The following is a 17,604-nucleotide window of genomic DNA, read 5'->3' as shown; positions in this document are numbered from 1 at the left end:
CAGCTCTGGCTCTTGAAGTAAGCCTCCAGTGGAATGCATGCCTTTTTAGGCTGGTCTCTTGTGTACAGCTGTTTGTCTTGTAAGTGGGTATGTCTCGTCTTGCAGACCGTGTGGGGAGTTTGTTTACAAGTTCTGCGCTTCCCAAGAAGCCATGGGTGGTTCTGCCTAATGGAGTTGCTCTCTCTCCAGCCTCTTTCCTTTCTTTCACTCCCGAGAGAACTTTCTGTGTAGCAAAACTGTGCCTTGCTTTTGTTTTCTCCTTTTTATTTCAATTCTTCGTGTAAACGTTGCCTCAGCTGGTTAAATTTCAAATATGGCCATAGCTCTGACAGCAAGCATGTCCACAGCCAGTGCTGTCACAAATGCCTTGGTGTTTGCAAGAGATTCTCTACCTGCAGAAGCTGTAAATGATGTGCCTGCAAGGATCATGCTGCTGATCTGCTCCTCTAGAGAGGGCCGTTGGCTTTTTCTTCAAACCAGCAAGAGCAAGTACTGTCAACCCAGACTGGGCCCTCTCTGTTGGCTACTGACCTCTTGATCTGCAGACCCTGGCCTTTTCCACGGTATGGGCTGAGTGCACATTGTTCTCAGCCACAGCCAGTGGCTCCATTATTTACTTAGGAGGCCACAGAACTTGTTTCCTCCAGCTTTCTTACTTTCTCCTCGTGCTATGTATGTCTCTCTAGCATAACCCCTGGCACCAGTGTTCCAACAATTTGGGCATGGGAAAAGGCCCTGTCTCCGTGCTGACAGCCTTTGGCTTGTCTGCATGTCCTTGTGTGGTCTGCAATGTGCTTGGCCCTGGTGCAGGACCTTCCTTGAGAAATGGAGACCAGGCACTGTGGTGGTGCCTCCAACTTGGCTCCCCTCTGTAATAGCTCTGTAGATGAGTGTGTGCTCACTGCATCCCTCTGATACAGCCCCAGCAGTTGCTGAGGAACAGGAAGTAAAAAGCTCATGGAGAGGAAAATGGAAACACCCAGATCTCCCTGACATGCGCCGGGGTCTGAGGGCAGCTGAGTCCACAAGGTTGCAACTGGTTTGCTTAGAAACAGTTGCAAGCAGCAGCCTGCTTTTAAAAAGAATTTACTGGAGTGTCCTTACTACTTTCTCCCTTGCCTTCGGAAACCGTACGTAACAAGTAAATCTGTAAATATTTTAGAAGCCCTGCTGCCTCGTTGCAGTGAATGTATTTTTAGTCTTCGTAGCTGTTAGAGCAACACTGCTTCATTTATCTACTTATTTGGTAGTGTGTACCAACCCTTCAGCCGGAAACGTTGTCCAGATGCGGCGGCTGGGCCAGTCGGGGCTGCTCAGTGGAGATGGAGAGGATCACAGCACAGATAGGGCAGGGAAGCCCCGGCTTGTGTCTGGGGACAGAGCCGTGCAGAGCAGCTGGTGCCCTCATCTTCTGTGAAGTTTGTGTTTCCTGAACACTGTGCTGCCCTAAATCCGTGTTTTGGGCCAGGACAGGCTGCAGTATAGATTGTTTTGGTAGTTTGGTGCTAGATCTTTAAACCAAACTTTAGCACTGTGAGTTAGCACGATGCAAGCGGCGCCTCTGAAGGCTCTTTGAAAACTGCTGAGGTTCCTGCTGGTGTGATAATAGGGCTGCAGAAGGGCTGGAAGTGTAAATTAATGCCAACACAGACTCTGCTGGGAGTCTGATGTGGCACAGCAGACTTGCTTGTTAGAAGAACGGTGGAAAATACAAAGGCGTTTTTTTTGTTCTGCACAGATGCTTTTAAAAGAGGCAATGGTTTTGTATCATCTTATGCAGAGATGATTCCCTGGCATTTGACATCAATTAAACTAATTCAGTGAATCCTGTACTATCATCTACACTATTGTACACAAGGAGAGGTGATCTTCTGGCCTTACGTGTATTTCTGACCAAGACAGGTAGTTAAAATGCAGGTGGGGCAATGATTTCCCTCCTTGCATCTTACCAAAAGTACTGAGTCCATATCTGACAATGCATTTGTTTGTAAGAGGGACTTCCCCAGAGAGCAGTGCTGGGGAATTGGACATGTGTTCCCAAGGCCAGGCTCACGTGCTGGGAGTTTGGTAGGACCCAGGCCAGCAAGCTCTGAGAAGGTGCAGTCTGGGAACGGCAGTGCTTGGCTCAGCCAAGCCACTGTTATTTTGAAGTAATCTGTGCGAAACGCAGCCTTTAAATCTGGTAACAGATAGTAACTTAGCACATACATTTGGCCTGGAAAGGATAGTTTCTTACTAATGCAAGGAAACACTGCTTCACTGTCAGCGTGCGGAGCCCTGGAGCGGGCAGCCCAGAGAGGATGTGGAGTGCCCTTCTCTGGAGATACTAAAGAGCCATCAGCTGCTGTAGGGAACCTGCTTTAGCTTAGGATTGGACTAGGTGGCCTCCTACAATTCTGAGATTAAGCCTGTCTGGGAGTTTTATTCTGTTGTCGTGTGGTGTGAAAGGCTGTATGTTCTGAATGCTGGAGAGGAGCAGTAAAGCTGTTTATAAATCCAGACGTTTCTGCAGGACATCCTGCAGCTTATTCAGCTTATGCCCAGCTCAGGGCCTTCCTGCACAGGTGTCTGCCTCTTCTCTCATTTGGAAGCTTATCTGCTGGCACACTGTCAGCAAGACCGCCAGCTTTATCCCTCCTCCTCCCTAGGAAAGAAGGCTGGTTGTATCGGCCCAGGCCCCCTCCCATCCTGCAGCCTGTGGGGAGCACAAGCAGCTTTGGGCTCAGCTCCTGCCATGAAGGCATAGCAGGGCTTGGTGGAACTGCACTGTATTCCCTTGGCTTGCCCACAAAACTGATGGTGGTGCAGTCACAAGACCACCTAGTTTTTAAAAGATCTGATGTAGGAATCACCAGGCATCAGCATTAAAAATCTGGTAAAGGTAAGACTGTTTTTCTTGAAGCTGAGCTGATTATTTCTGGGCCTGTTGTGATGCTGGCTTATATACTGTGTTCTTTTGCAGCCCTCAAGCTGCTTCTGCCTGGCCCCATTTGTACTTGTGCCTTTCAATTCTCCTGAGCACCGTACTTCGCTCTTGCTTTTGCTGAAGTGCATCCTGATCTTGGACAGCTTCTCTCTTTTATCGAAGCTGTACTCCAATACTCCAAGGTGGTTGAAATCTCTCCAGTTTCCCATCTTCCAGAAACCTTATGAGTATGCTCTCTATTCATCATCCAGATCATGAAACAATTTAATGGAATCGAGCTGAGGTTGGAGCCATGTGGAATCATTTCTGAAATGCCTGCCCGTTTGACAGTGAGCTGGTCTTTCCACACAATGTGCTACGCTGACTGCATCCAGGTCACATTTGCTCATTGCTCCTCTGAGCATCACGTGCAGAGCGTCAGCCCCTGTGCTGCTGGGCTGGAATGGCCAGGGCATGACCCAGCCGTGGTGGCAAAGTGTCAGGGGCTAGCACTGCTTTCAGCCTGCTCCTCTGTACAGGATGCTTTGAACAGGGCAGGCATTGCACCTCTTGAACAGAACAGCTGCACCGCGGTATTTCAGAGCCTTGGCTTACTTAATCGTGGTCCAGTTTTGTCGTGGGGGGAGCTGAGGGAAGCGGGAGGCTGGGCGAGAGACGACTGAGCTCGTTCCCATGCTCTCGCTGCCACCCACACAGAGCATGGTTCCTTTGCTCACATCACTGCTCTCTGGGGGTATTATTATTCTGTGTTGTGCAATGCCAAGGAACCGACTAGTAACCCACTGTGCTGGCCGCTGCAGGCAAATGCAGGGTAGTCTTACTGCCTGGGGAGCTGACAGAGGGGTTTCTTGGCTCTGGCTGCCGGCCCATCCCACCTCACCCACTTGTGGCTTTGGTGCACATTTTCTCACATAGCCAGGCTCCTGGTAAGCTGAGAGCCGTATTTCCAGCTTGCTGTGCCACAGGAAGCCATCTGTTCCCATGTTCTCCCTCCAGCCCAAAGGCTAGGCAACCAAGAGACAAGAGAAATGGCGATGCACAAAGCTCCCCTGGATGGGTATCCCCAGCGTGGCCCTACTTGGGGACACAGCACTGGGACGAGATGCTGCTCGGGGTCCTGGGGTCAGCTCATGGCGCCAGGCACAGCTGCTCCTGGATGCAGTTGCTCAGTGGCACGTTCAGAGCTTTTTCCATTTCATTTCTGCAGGTGGGAGCTTTGATTTTCCCTGCAGGCTCCCAGCCCCCTTAGAAAGGGTTTGCTCCTGCTTTTCATTACTATCCCAGACATATTTGATCTAATGGCTTCTACAGGTGGTGTAGGGTGCAAGAGGGTCCGGCCATAGTTGTCAGCTGTCATCCAGAATCAGAGTTAATCCAGGAAAGCAGTAAGAATTAGTAATGTATATTGCATTCCTCCAGTCCATACGCTTTCCATTAGGTGCTCTTCCATCCTCCTTAGAACAGAAAGAAAACCCTGCCGATGGCAGTCAGCATTTCCCACTCTGAAAAGCAAGGGTTGGTCGTGCCTAGAAATCTGATCTGGGCTCTTGCATTCCTGGACACACTGTCTATGCAGGATAGTCTCCCACCTTTCAGAGCAGGCAGCAGATGCTGGCCATGTGCACGGCTTGTTTGGCTGCCCCGCAGCTCCTGTACTAACGGACGTGCCCAGCATGGGGCCGTGCACAGTAGAGCTGGAAGCTTTGGTAGCTGAACTCCCTCCTTCTCCTGGAGACATCTCTGGGCTATTCTCAGGGAGAACATGAGTCTCAGAGAGCTCAGCAGGCTCTCAGGATCATAGTCAGCAAATGGGAAGCTGTCACTGTGTCCTTCTTAGGTCTTTCTCTTAAATGTTTTTCCAAAGGCAAGTCTTTTGGTTGTGCTCATCGATCGTGGTCTGCTTGGTTAGCAACTCCACCATGTCCTGCAAGTGCAGCAGCCAGATGAGCCTGCTAATGAAGCACAGTTAATTCCTTGAGAATTTGCATTTTAACTTGTAATCTGGTGAATAAATTCCTCTAGATCCTCAGTGTCATCAGGGTTACACTATTCTTAAACCAATAAGAGAAAGTGAAAACATTCCTCTTTCTTAAATAAACCCTATCTTTAATCAGCCCCCTGTGCTTTAGTGGCTCAAGAACAACATTTCAGTAATAGGCGTTATACAATGCAAAATCCATTGGTAATGATGTGCAGATGAAGAAATGAAAAAGAAGGCTGGTGTTAGTTTTTAGGTGTGAGTGCACATGGTGAGCATGGTCTAGAGCCTTTTGGGTGCCAGTGGCAGGATGAGGATCTGTGCACAGACCTCCAGAAACAAAAGGGCTGCCCACACCCCAGCTTCCTTTCAGCTGAAGCTCCCAGCCCAGCCTGAGGACATGCCAAGAAAGCACTGCTTTTTGATGCTCTTGCATCGCTGTGTTGCAGAGCTAACACTGGCTTTTGTATTTCTGCAGAGAACGTGATCAATGGGAAGGACTACGAGGTGATGATGCAAATCGACTGCGAAGTGATGGACACCAGGATCCTCCACATCAAAAGTTCCTCTGTTCCTCCGTACCTCCGTGAGCAGCGCAGAAATGACACCAACACCTTCTACAGCTCATCCTCCTCTGTCTCAGAGACACCCCACGCCCTGAGGGCCATTGTCAAGTCCCTGCAGTAACTCCTGCACAGCAGCACAGCCCGCACACCCAGCATGCAGCAGGTCCTGCTGCCAGACTGAGCCTTGCCATTGGCAGGTCCCCGGGGCTCTGGACACAGCAAGGGCAGCTAAGCCCGTCCCAGTGCACGATGCTGCCAAATGGCCACATCCTGTCTAGCCCAGGGATTGCAGAGCTCTGCGGCCCCTCACTGGGGACAGGCCTGGAGGACCCACGCAATGTGGTGCCCAATGCCAGAGGTGCAGGCAATGCACACTGCCTCAGTCCTGGTGTCCAGCATCAGCCGATGCTCAGCACTGGCACAGGGGGGAGCACGGGCTGTCCTTGCTACTTATGCACTGTCCATACTTTGGGTTTGTTTTTTTTCTCCCTTTTAAACTGTCTCCTGAGGTCTGGTGCTGAGCACTGGGGTCCTACCCAGAGACACTGCTGCGCAGGCTGTGCCTGAGGCCAGGCTTTTCCCCAGTGCCCAGATCCAAGCTGCAGGCGGTCCTGCCAGCCCTCATCCTTGCCTTGCACCCCACAGCATCCACCCCTGCCACAGTGGTTATCCCCACTCCTTGTCACCCCATGCACCTTCCCCAAACCCTTCCCCATGCAGCCTCCCTTGTGGGGGTGCTGCAGGCTGGTGATGGTGCCGTGGGGCAGCCCAGCCACGCAGTGAGGAACATTAGCCCTGCACCACAGGGTGGTCACAGCCAACGCACTACAAGCAGAACAACCTGCACTGCCTCCAGGTGAGAACCGGGCACAGGGAGCGATGCACAGGGGCTCTGTGCGCCCCTCCACATGGGGAGCTGCTATCAGGGTCACCCTGCAGTTGGAGCCTTAGCAAGGCTAAGTGGTTTAGGTTGTGGTGGTTTAGCTCAGCGTGTGCATTGCTAAAGGTTGTACTGCCTTTCTTTTGGGTTTGTTTTTGGGTTTGTTTTTTTTTCTTCCCTTTTTTTTCTTGTTTTGTTTTGTTTTTTTTCACGTTGGGTAATATTTAATGTTTTTCGCTGCTCACAACCTGCAGAGTGTTTGCAGGCCTATGGGGCGGGCAGCACCCTACTGGGGCAGCAGCTGAGGGGCTGCAGTGCTGGGCTGGGAGCAGCAGCCATGCGTAATGACTTCAGCATGTTGTTACGTTATTTCCCCTCTCGCACTTAGCACAGAAGATGATCAGCTTCAGTTTGCCAGACCGTCGGCTTTCCCTCGTTGTCTGAACCACTTACTGACTGATGTGTTTGTTTTTTTAATTATTATTATTATTATTTGTGTGTGTGTGGCTGTTAGGAAAGAAAGGTTGACCCAGCAGAAAGACAAACAACTCGCGGGGAGGCGAGGAGGAGGGCGAGGAGCAATCCACCCCAGTAAAATATGTGCCTTGCAACACTGTGGAAAAGCTTTGCCCTTTGCCACGTAGTCAGCACCGCACAGCCCCGTCCCCCCGGCGCGAGCTGCTGGGAAGCAGCCGGGCTCGGCGAGGGGCCTGGCCATGCTCCGTGCACCAGTCCTGTTTTCCTGGCCCAGGCCCCACCTGACGGCAAGCCAGTTCACACAGCCCAGAACCTCCCCGGCTGTGCCCCAGCTGGAGGCACGCAGCCCCCCGGACGTGGGGCACTAAGGGGGCCCTTTGCTGCTGGAGATTAGCAGGTCCCCTGGGTGGGTGGCAGGGCAGTGTCCTCAGCCTGGGGCTGGCACAGGGGGCCTGGGGACACGCTGCAGCCTCCGGCAGTGGCAGAGAGCACCTCTCTTTCCTTGTATCCTGTTGTGTGTCCCTAGCACTGAAGGCAATAAAGTGGTTCTCTTATTTATTACTATTATTCATTATTATTTTGCTTAATACAGTGTTACTTATACAAAAGAGTGGAAGGCAGAGTGCTGTCTTTTGGGCTGCTGGGTACAGCACTGGCACTGTCAGGCACCACTGGTGACAAGGAGGCCAAGCACCCTTCCCAGTCATCCATTTTTTGTGAGTGACCCAGACCCAAAAAACCCCAAGCACTGCAGAGGTACTTGATCTTTTATTATTAACAGCGGGTAAATACAAGGTGGTGCCAGGCTGGAGGGATGGAGGCTGGGACCTCCGCGAGGCAAATACCAAGTGGGGACTATTTTGGTTACAAAACGCACAAACAGAAGTCATCTACACATATTTACAATGCCCCCCTCCCACTGCCAGCTCCCAGCCCGGCACCCACAGCCTCCCCCAGGCCAGACGGAGCCCCCAGGGTAGGCTGCAAAGGGCAGAGTCAGAGGGAGAGGGGACAGTCTTCAGCTAAGTGCCAGCACCAGGGCTGTGTTGTACAGCAGGATCTCCCAAGCACCCACTGTCTGTTGGGTGGGAGGGTGGCCCCCAGGGGGGACAATGCACCCCTCCACTGGGGTGGGTGGACACCACTGTCCTGCCAGGAGCTGGTGCCTGCAGCAGAAAGGCCAGCTTTGCACTGGGCCTGGGGTTAAGCGCTGATGGCTTTCATCTAAAAAACATCAGCAGGGTTATGTCAGGGCCACCTCCTCCTCAGCGTCCCCCCAAAGGAGCAGCTCTGCTGCCACGGGCCCCGCCACACTGCCCTCGAGCACAGAGGCAAGGTCACACCAGGGACAAAGGGGTGGTCCTGGCCTGGGGATCGATCTACAATCCGCCATCTAAACAGCCTGAGACAAAAACCCATCACGTACTCTTTGATTTGTACAAAATAATAATAATAATAATAACAATAATAACAATAAAAGGTGCTGGTGGCCCCTCACTCGCAGTGCCCCATCTCAGGGCTCTCAGTAGGCAAAGATGACGTGGTAGGTGACCTGGTGGCCATTGTCCCAAGCGTAGAGCAGGCGGTCCTTGGGGTTATAGTCTATCTGCGTGGTGTAGGCATACTCATTCTCGAAGAGCAGCCGGGGGATGATCTGAGTGTTGGTGTGCGTGTCAAAGGCATAGGAGATGTTGGCGTTCCTCTTGTTGTAGCTGTCGACCGCGTACAGGACCCCGCAGATGACGAAGCAGTTCCCATAGAAGTTCTTTCGCAGGCCCGTCCGCCACGTCGTCTCTTTCTGGGTGCTGAGGTCGGCTGCATTCAGCTTGCTCAGCACGATCACCTCCTGGTTGAAGCCCTCGTAGCTGATGGCCGGGTAAATGACCCACAGGCCGTTCTCATCCACGGCAAAGTCCACATCTGAATGGCCACGCCATCGCCACGGTGTGGACTCCTCGTAGGCCACGTCGTGCAGCATGGCCCAGGCGGCCACGTACCGCTGCTTCAGGTCGTATTTGATGATGTTACGGGTGAAGGCCCGGTTGTAGTAGAAGGACCCGTTGTAGACGACGTGCCCCGTCCCGATCCAGCTGTAGGGGAGCTTGTAGGAGTTGCTCCAGCGCCCTGAGAGACAGAGACGCCACATCCGTGAAATCCTCCCTTTTGGGGCCCGGCCCTCAGCCCTGCTTTGGCTGCCTCCCGGCCCCCCTATGGTGACAAGCATGCTCAGAGCCACCATGGGCAGCTGGGCTTGCCCCATGCTCTGAGCCCCACACAGTCCCACACACTGGGTACCACCACCCAAGAGGGTCCTTCCCGTTACTGTGGCAGGGAACAAGGGTGGTTTTGGGACCAGCTCACACAGCCATGGCAATGTGAGGACAGTGCAACCTCACCTTGCTTGAAGTTGTCGAGGTTCCTGAACTCCACCAGCGTGTTTCCATAGTAGTAGTTGGTGACGTAGATCCGCTCCTCCCTGGCCAGAGGGTCCTTCATCCAGGCCCCCTCATTGCGCCCATAGGTGTTCTGAGTGGTGGGCCCCGAGATGGTGGACAGCGTGTCCTTACAGCGCCCTGCATGGGCAGAGGGGATGGCGAGGCTGGAGGCAGGGCAGCCACACACTTCCCTCTGCCACTCCACCCCCCTGCCCACCACTTGCACAAGAAGGGGACTGCAGTAGGTTCCAGAGTTAACAAGTGACACTTGATGCCCTGGTAAAGCACTGCCCAGTGTCTCCACTCCACATCCTACCTACGGCCAAATCCACAGCACGGGCACGAGCCAGCAGGAGGGGACAGGACCTGCAGCCATACGCGTGCACTCACCGATGATGTTCCTGATGTCCTCCTCCTCCAGGGCCTGCTTCGGGGTGGCCGGGATGGTGGTGCTGAGTGGCGGGGGGGTGCTGGCCTGCTCCGAGGGTCCCGGGCTGCTCCCCATGCCAGGCTCAGGGCTCATCCCCGCATCCCATGAGGTCTGGGAGGTGGTAGCCACAGCAGGGCTGGGGACAGAGCTGTTGGCCACAGGCGGGCTCTCAGTGGCCACAGGTGCCACCACGCTGGCTGATGCTGTCAGCAGCTGCGGGGTCTCCTCCTCGGGCAGCACCGAGGGTGTGGTTGCAGTCTCCACGGTAGGGGGTGGCAGGCTGGCAGTGGTGGGCTCTGGTGTCGGCCCCACGGAGGCGGCAGTGGACAGGGGCAGGGTGGTTGGCGCGGTGCTGGGGTCAATGCTGGGGGTGGGCGGCCACCCCACCGGGGATGGTTTCCTCACAGCCTCACCCACCCGCCCGCTGGGCCGCAGCAGCTGGTCCTCTATCAGCAGATCCACGGTGTTGTCCCCACTGAACAGCTCGTCCTCTGCCAGGCACAGATATGGATCAGCAGAGCCACAGCCGCCTGCCCTGCCCTCCCCTCGCTCTTTGTTCTGAATCCATCTGCCTTTTTTTCCTAATTCCCAGCCAGAGAAGGGGATCTGAGGTCTCCTGGATCCTTGCAGGGCTGCACTGACCTGACCTGGCTGCTGAGCCAGCCTTGCACCCAAAGGCTGTGTACTGCTTTGTGCATCTAGTTTATTGGGATCCTGCCTCACTGTGCCCTGGGGCACCCTGCATGGAGAGAGGGATCCTGGCTCCCCTCTGAGCCCTGCAGCACATGTCCCTGCAGTGACGTCAGGCAGGCACATTTGCAGGATTTGCATGCATCATCAACTCATGTTTCCCTTCTGGAGAGGTGTTGATTCTGTATTTCTGACTGTGGCAGGGACTTCCTTAGCTACCATATATTTTCCATGCAATAACACCACCACGCTGCTCTCCATGCACAGGTCAGAGGCCAGATGCTCACACTGCTCTTTTCAGCAGTGATTTACCAATTGGTTCTGCCATTGTAGATCAATACACCCTGCATCAACCACGCAGCATGCCGGTGGGGAGCAGGACTTGATAGTACAGCACCTTTCCCCTCTACTCCATGTCTCCACCTCCTGCCGCTCCATTTTTGCTGCTCCCTCTCATAAACGACATCCCAGGATTAGCAGCTCGTCCATCCCTGCTCCTTGTTGCTCAGTTCTCTCACTCCACCACTCACCAGCAGCTTTACCATGATCCTGTGCATCCCTTCCTGCTCCTCTTGCACCCATGGATCTCCCAGCACACATCTCCATCCCCCTGCTCACATCCCAATCTCCTGGAGCCACAATCACCATGACAGCGCTGCTGGATACCCTATACCCCTGCATTCCCCCTCTCTGCAGCAGCCCTGCACATTTTGCTCAGGGTGCAGGTGGCAGCCATTGGCCTGACTCACGTTGCTCCTCGATGTCGTTGTCGGACTCGGAGGACTGAGCCTTGTAGTAGGTGACCCCCCGCACAATGGTGGGCTTGGAGGGAGGGCGGCTCCGTGGGCTCAGCTTCCTCTGCAGGAGCTGCTTGGGCTTCCCCTCCTCAGGAGTGAGATGCAACTCTGTAAGGGACTCGACAGAATTGATCTGCTGTGAGATGGTTTCATCCTTCAGGAACCTTTCTTCGTACTTGCCCTGTAAGAAACAAGAGAAATTGCTATGGGATGGGCCCAAATAGCCAAATATGGACCTGCAAGGACCCGCTCAGCCCCTGGGCTACCAGTGGCAGCGGACAGCTGTACAGAGGCTGAGCTGGGGCCAGAGCCCAGCACCGCGGCAGCTGCAGCTCATGGCTGTGGGATTTCAGCTCATTAAAGCAAAATGGAAAACCAGCCCGAGCATTGAAGCAGTGCCCATTTGGCTGAGGGCGGGCCCAGGATTCCTTTGGAGCCCGGCTGCAATTAACAATGAGAGGGAATATTGGGAAATGAGGTCGCTCAGGGTGACAGCAGCCCCGCGCTTTGCTCTGCTGGACAGGGCAGGCTCAGCCTCAGCAAGGAGCAGTGCTGTGGGTATCACAGGGTTAGGGTGTGCCAGGAGCCACTCCATCCGACTGCTCGGGATGGAGAGCAGAGAGCAGCAGGCTGCGTGCCCCAAACCCTGCTAATCCACGGCGTCCCAGGCTCCCAGCCGGCCGCGATGACATCAGCCTTTCCGAGCACTTGGCCTCTCCGACCCGGAGGAGCAGGAGGGGAGGCTGGAGCAGCTAAGCCAGAGCAGCCTGGCTGTACTGGGGGACACGGGCTGTGCTGAGCAGGGAGAGCAGCCTGCTGCCAGCACTGCAGCACCCCACCGGGATGCCGAGCCGTGCCAAGTGGCTGATGGGTGCCGTGCAGCCCTACCTCGGGGTGCACGTATGCAGCCTCCGCGTCCCGCTGCAGCGAGCTCTCGATGTCGGCCAGGCTGTTGGAGATGAGGCTGGAGCAGTTCTCCCCAACACGGTGCTGGGGCTCTGACAGGGGCTCCTCCACACTGACTCCTGTCCGCGTGGCATTCCTGGACATGCCCTGGGAAATGAGAGTTGGGACATGACCCTGGCCTGGAGCCTTGCAGGCAGGGGAATGGCAAGCCCTGAGCTCCCGGCTCTGTCTCCACGGGGCTGGCTGTAAGATGCCCCCCAACCACCCCCAGTCCTTTGTTGTGAATCTGTCCTGTCATTAATTTCTCCTAAAAGCCACCATGACCTCCATCTGTGATCCCAGAATTGCCAGCTGAGGCAGCAGCTGCAAGCTGAACACAAACCAGAGGCACTCACTCTGCAGACTGCATCCGGGAGTTCATTGCTCCGCTGACTCCGTTTGGATGCAGTTGCTTGTTACACTGGAAACAATTTGCATCCCTTCTCCTCTCTGCACAAACTCTGACCCAAGCCCCATTAGCTGGCCACTCTCAAAAGCATCAGAGTGCCTTTGCTCAGGGTTTGTGAGCCACAGCATTAGTGTTGCACTTTCAGGCTGAGCGCAATAACTGTGGGACTTCCCAGCAAGATTTTCGCTGAGCTGAAGATGCTCTCCAAGGAGCAGCACTGACACCCTCCTCCCTTGGGGACGGAGGCTGCTTCCAACAGCCTTGTGTCCTTATCACCTATTTTGTGCCATTCTTGGCCTATGTGACAAAACACAACTCCTTCAGCTGAGAGCTACCCCAGAGCAGCACCCTGTGATGCTCCCGATGCTGCCCAGCTGCTGTGCCTGGCCCCAGCTGCTCAAATCACACTCTCTGACCCCCTGACACAGCGCCAGGCTCTCCTGCAGTGCCTCAGCTGTCTTGCACCGGATCCTGGGCCGGCGCAGGCAGAAATCTGGGTGCTGAGCCAGCAACAGGGGGCTGCTCACAGCTGCTCACAATCTGCCTGCAGCCCCGCCAGCCCTCTCCTGCTCTATCACCCAGTGCTCTACCCTCCAGCAGTGGCAGAGCAGTAAGAAGAGGCACAGCAGAGGCAGTACCTCCCTTGGTGTTTCCAAGCCCCCAGGCACTTCCAGCTAGTCAGCCTCAGCTCAGACAAACCCTCTCCCCTTCCCTGACAGCACAGAGCTCAGTGGCAAACCCAAGTGGCATCTGGAGAGCACAGGAAGAGGGTTGGATCACAAACAGAAGCATCGGTGCTTTATTAATTTTAGACCTCAAAACCCCTTTCCCCTTTTTAGGTCAACTCCCTGCTTGGAAACCCAGGTCCTGCAGCCCTGTGCTCCTCCCAGCCACCTCCTCCCTGACCTCAGGCAGAGTGCACCGTGCCTTCCCGAAACACACTGCAAGTGGAATTTTGGCTTTCTAAATCATCGCCGCTTGGCTGCAGTCTGCGGGACTGAGCTGCTACAGAGAGAGCACTCAGCACTCTGTCTGGGAGCCTGGGACCCCACGGCTCCACACTGCACCCCATGCATCGCACCAACCAAGGGAACACTCAGCTATGGATGCTGTCTTTCTATCTTTCAAGCAGCACTGAGGGCTCAGCTCTTCTCGAGGCAAGCCAAGATGCAGCTCTGTCATTGTGTGGCAGCTGCTGAACCACAGCCTGAACCATTGATTGAGTACCTGGGGGAAGGACCCGGTCAGCCCTTGGAGCACAGGTGAAGGCAATTCAGCTGTGTGACTGCAAGGGGTGGAGCCTGGCTGCACCTCTCTCAGACCTCATTTAAGGGCTGACTGCCACTGCAGAAGGATTTCCTTCTGGAGATCCCTCTGAGGGGGAGTTTTCCCTTGTATGCATTGGTCTTCAGAGATGGGTGAGCAGTCCTTTTCCCTTCCCTTATAATACCTTTCTGTTGTCCTTCTGTTCTGTTAGTCCTTCTGTTGTTACACCTGTTGTATCACCTTTCCATTGCATTGCTCTTTCTGATTGTTACAATGATGCAGAATGCGACCTCCTTGGCTACCATCAGGTCAGCAGTGTGCACCCCAACTATGACCCTGACCCCTCACCCCAAAGGCACGGGGCTCTGACACCTGCAGCTCCCAAGGACCCTCTTACCTTCTCCAGTCTCTCCACCCGGCCCACCAGCTTCGTTGTGACCGAATGCAGCTTCAGCAGGTCCAGGCCATAGAAGGCACTTTCTAGCATCTCAACAATGGAGGACAGCTGTAAGACAAAGGGAGTGCTCCATCAAACTCAGGGCTTTGCTTTGAGGCACGCAGTATGCTTTCTATAGCCAAAATAATGCTCACATCTGAGCGCAAGAAGTTCACTAAGAAGCAAGTTTTCCCTTGTACAGACAGCCCTGAGCCCCGCGTTTGGTGTGTGAGATGAGAAGTGCTGCCCATGGCTCTGCCCAGCCCTGGGCTACCCTGAGTGGCAGCAGATGAGCCAAGGGAGAACCGCAGAACTAATAAAAGGGAGCCTGAGATCACGCTCTGAGTTCCTGCCATCCCAGGCTTGTTTTCCTGGAACAAGAAGAAACTTGTTAAAAAATATAAAAATACTCTCAAATGCAACAGCATGCAGAGACCTCAGTCAGCGCCAGCCTTGTAAGAAGTGGCTTCCCTGGAGAGTAACATCACCTGAGGGATGCTGCATCCTGCCTTCCCCTGACAGCCCTGTTTTGGAGATGTCCTGCATGTGGCTTTCCTGGGTCAGGACAGGTGACCTCAGGGGACCCTGGAGACAGTGATACCCTCAGCACTGTGCGCCTGCTCTGACTGCAGCCTCTCTTGCTGCCCCCAGCCATGAGCGCACGCAGCATGGCACCGTGCAGCCACTGAGCATCATTGGTGCATGGGAGCCACTGCAAGAAGGTGGCATTTTCTCCCAGCAAGTCAAACCATTCAGCACAGCTCCATAAACATGGGAGCAATGCAGGCAGCACTGCTGGCGGCACTCGCAGTTTCCACCCCAGCCTCTGCAGTCTCCCTGCGGAGCTGACAGCGAAGGAAAGTTTCCTTTTGTGCCAAGTAAAATGGCAGCAGCAGAGACAAGGCTGTTTTATGGCTGTGCATCCACTTTTCTGCTGAGAACTGGACTGCAACGGCTGACACAATGCATGTGGGCTGCCAGACAGACACTAGAGAAACGCACTTCCACCCGGGCTGGATGGCTTCCACCGAGGCGCGGGGGTTGTAGACCTCATTAGCTGCATTCCAGCTCCTCCTGAACATGCACTTGTTGTGGGCTGTACACCCAAGACCCCGAGAATGCAAGCTAGACCCACAAGCAGAGGGGCAGCAAGTCACAATTTCACTGGGATGCACTGCACATGCAGTGGGGTGCTCCTGGCACTGCCTGCCTCTTATTCTGGGGACCTTCTCGGAGTCGTGCTTGGTGACAAAGCCATCTGCTTTCACAGCTCCCGAGACTCGCACAGCAAAGGAAAGCCCTCGATGTGGATCCTCGCCAGGCGAGCTGTGAGTGAGGCCAGTTCCTAGAGGAGTGCTCACACCGTGGCTGGGAAGCAGACAAAGCCAAGCTGTGCTGCGCTGTGCCAGCTGCATCCTGACAGCATCTAACAGGGCCGTGCTGGTCTCAGGGCTTCGCCTCAACCCAGCTGAGCTTCCTGGAGAGCGAGGGACCACTGGAGAGCTGCAGAGCAGTCCTTCCTTCCCCAGCATGCTGGGTTATCTGCCCGTGCTTGTCATCTCCCCCCACTGCGGGGAACTCGGACAGCGGGCTGCTCACTGCCTGCGGTCTGACAAGATGAGACACATCCCCAGCTCCAAACCAATGGGAAGGGAGTTATTGTGCAGGGCTGACCTCAGCCAGGATGCAGCCTCACCGAGGTGCAGCCCAGAACCAGCAGGAAGTGTCACCAGCACTCAGTTCTCTGCCCTGGGACAGCAAATGGTACAGAAGTGCCAACATTTCAGAGGGCAAATGCTGCCACCACCTCCCTGAACAGGGCAACAGCTCTCAGAAGGAGTGAGGCAGTGGGGATGGACAGCATCTGATCACTGCAGCCACACACCTCCATCTTTCTGTCCCAGCCTCTCTTCTCCATAAAATGTACAGATATGAGAGTAACAGATAAATGCTTTCAAAGCAGAGGAAGAAAGAGATCAAAAGATCTCTTTAAAGGGACAAAGAGTAGGGGAAAATTATTTTCAGAACCCCCTATGAATATTATATATTGGCTATGTTTCAGGGCCATACCCCCAAGCTGTTCTCTGGCTGCAGCAGGCAGCATCTGTCCAAAGCGCTCTGGGCCACACTCTTCTCCAAGGCAGGAACTTTAACATGGTGATGGAAGGAGACAGCACTGTCTGCCTGTCCACCCATCCATCTATCCAGCCATCCCATCCATACATCCAGCTGACCCATCTCCCCATCAGTCCATCCCTCTATCCAACCATCCATAAAGCCTCTAACACTTGCCAGCTGGCAGCAGCAATCCCCAGAGGCTTTTCTGAGCACTTTCAAGCAACGCGACCTCAGCCTCCAGCCCTCCTCCTACCTTCAGGTCTCCGCTGTCCGCCTCCCGCAGCTTCTGCAGCCTGAAGTCCCCCTCGCAGGGGTTCAGAGCCGAGGGGGGGGCCACACAGGCGCACTTGCAGCCGGGCCCCGAGGTGATGGTCTCCACGGTGTAGAAGTCCTCGGCGTGGAAGGAGCCCTGGTTGATGCGCTGGCAGGCGCCGCGGCCCAGGGGTCTCACCAGGCACTTGCAGCGGCAGTCGGCGCCCTCGGACACCGCCTTCACCTTGTCGTAGTCACCTAGCAGCTGAGCACAGCACCGTCACGGCCCCGCCGGGATGCCCGACCTCCCCGCTGACTTTTGGACATCCTGAACCTTGTAGAATCCTAACTGAACTACCCTACAAGCAGCGTAACCTGGTGGTGGGACTGTGCTGCTGATTAGCCCCATACAATGCCAGGAATTTCCTTTACGGAGATTTGCAGACAGAGCTTCTGAAAGCCCGAGCACAAAAATAACTTTGACGGTATGTTTCCAATAGGCTCCGCGTTAGCCATTTCCGAGGGCAGATAATAGCACACGGTCGGATCGGCCAAAGCCAACAGAGCCCTCCACCGCATCCCGGGCGAGGAGAGCTCGCACACAAAGAGGCTGCGGCAGATCCCCACCCACGATCCCCCCCGCCCCTTCCCCGAGCCCCCCCAGGGAAGTCCCCGGGTCGGTGTTTCAAAGCAGAAACAAAGCGGAGCGATAAACCCCTCTGCAGATGCATCCACCCCGATCCTGCACGGCACCTCCCAGCACAGAGCAAGGCACGCACGTCGCAGCACCCCGGGCGCGCTCAGCACCCCAAAGAGCATCACCCCATAAAAGCAACGTTCCCCCGAGCAGCACCGCCCCGAGCCTCACGGCCCCCAAACAGCATCCCTCCAAAAGCAGCATCCATCAAAAAATCATCGGCCCCCAAAGCAGCCTCGTACCTGCGAGAGGATGTTCTCCTGGTTGTCCGCCTCGTCCTGCAGCGGCTCGGCGGAGGGCCC

At 55.0% G+C, this 17,604-nt stretch overlaps 2 protein-coding genes across 2 annotated transcripts in view; one reads left to right on the top strand and one right to left on the bottom strand.

The window, feature by feature from the left end:
* ATF6 (activating transcription factor 6) overlaps positions 1-7,394 on the top strand; it is a 72,047-nt gene extending 64,653 nt beyond the window's left edge. The window contains 1 exon segment of the mRNA XM_010715686.3: positions 5,383-7,394. Within this exon segment, the coding sequence (XP_010713988.2) occupies positions 5,383-5,591 (209 nt within the window). The 3' untranslated portion in view covers positions 5,592-7,394.
* Positions 7,395-7,576: 182 nt separating this feature from the next.
* The window catches only part of OLFML2B (olfactomedin like 2B), a 10,286-nt gene continuing 258 nt past the window's right edge, over positions 7,577-17,604 (bottom strand). The window contains exons 2-9 of the mRNA XM_010715901.1: positions 17,545-17,603; positions 16,607-16,870; positions 14,197-14,304; positions 12,068-12,232; positions 11,132-11,360; positions 9,653-10,183; positions 9,224-9,400; positions 7,577-8,951 (exon numbers count right to left, since the gene is read on the bottom strand). Coding sequence (XP_010714203.1) covers positions 8,350-8,951; positions 9,224-9,400; positions 9,653-10,183; positions 11,132-11,360; positions 12,068-12,232; positions 14,197-14,304; positions 16,607-16,870; positions 17,545-17,603 — 2,135 coding nt within the window. The 3' untranslated portion in view covers positions 7,577-8,349. The remainder of the gene's footprint in view (positions 8,952-9,223; positions 9,401-9,652; positions 10,184-11,131; positions 11,361-12,067; positions 12,233-14,196; positions 14,305-16,606; positions 16,871-17,544; position 17,604) is intronic.

Source organism: Meleagris gallopavo, chromosome 10 (genome assembly GCF_000146605.3).
Source record: "Meleagris gallopavo isolate NT-WF06-2002-E0010 breed Aviagen turkey brand Nicholas breeding stock chromosome 10, Turkey_5.1, whole genome shotgun sequence".
In the NCBI taxonomy this organism is placed as follows: Eukaryota; Metazoa; Chordata; class Aves; order Galliformes; family Phasianidae; genus Meleagris; species Meleagris gallopavo.
Note: the sequence above shows the minus strand (reverse complement) of the source record. Positions and strands in the feature narration are given on the sequence as shown.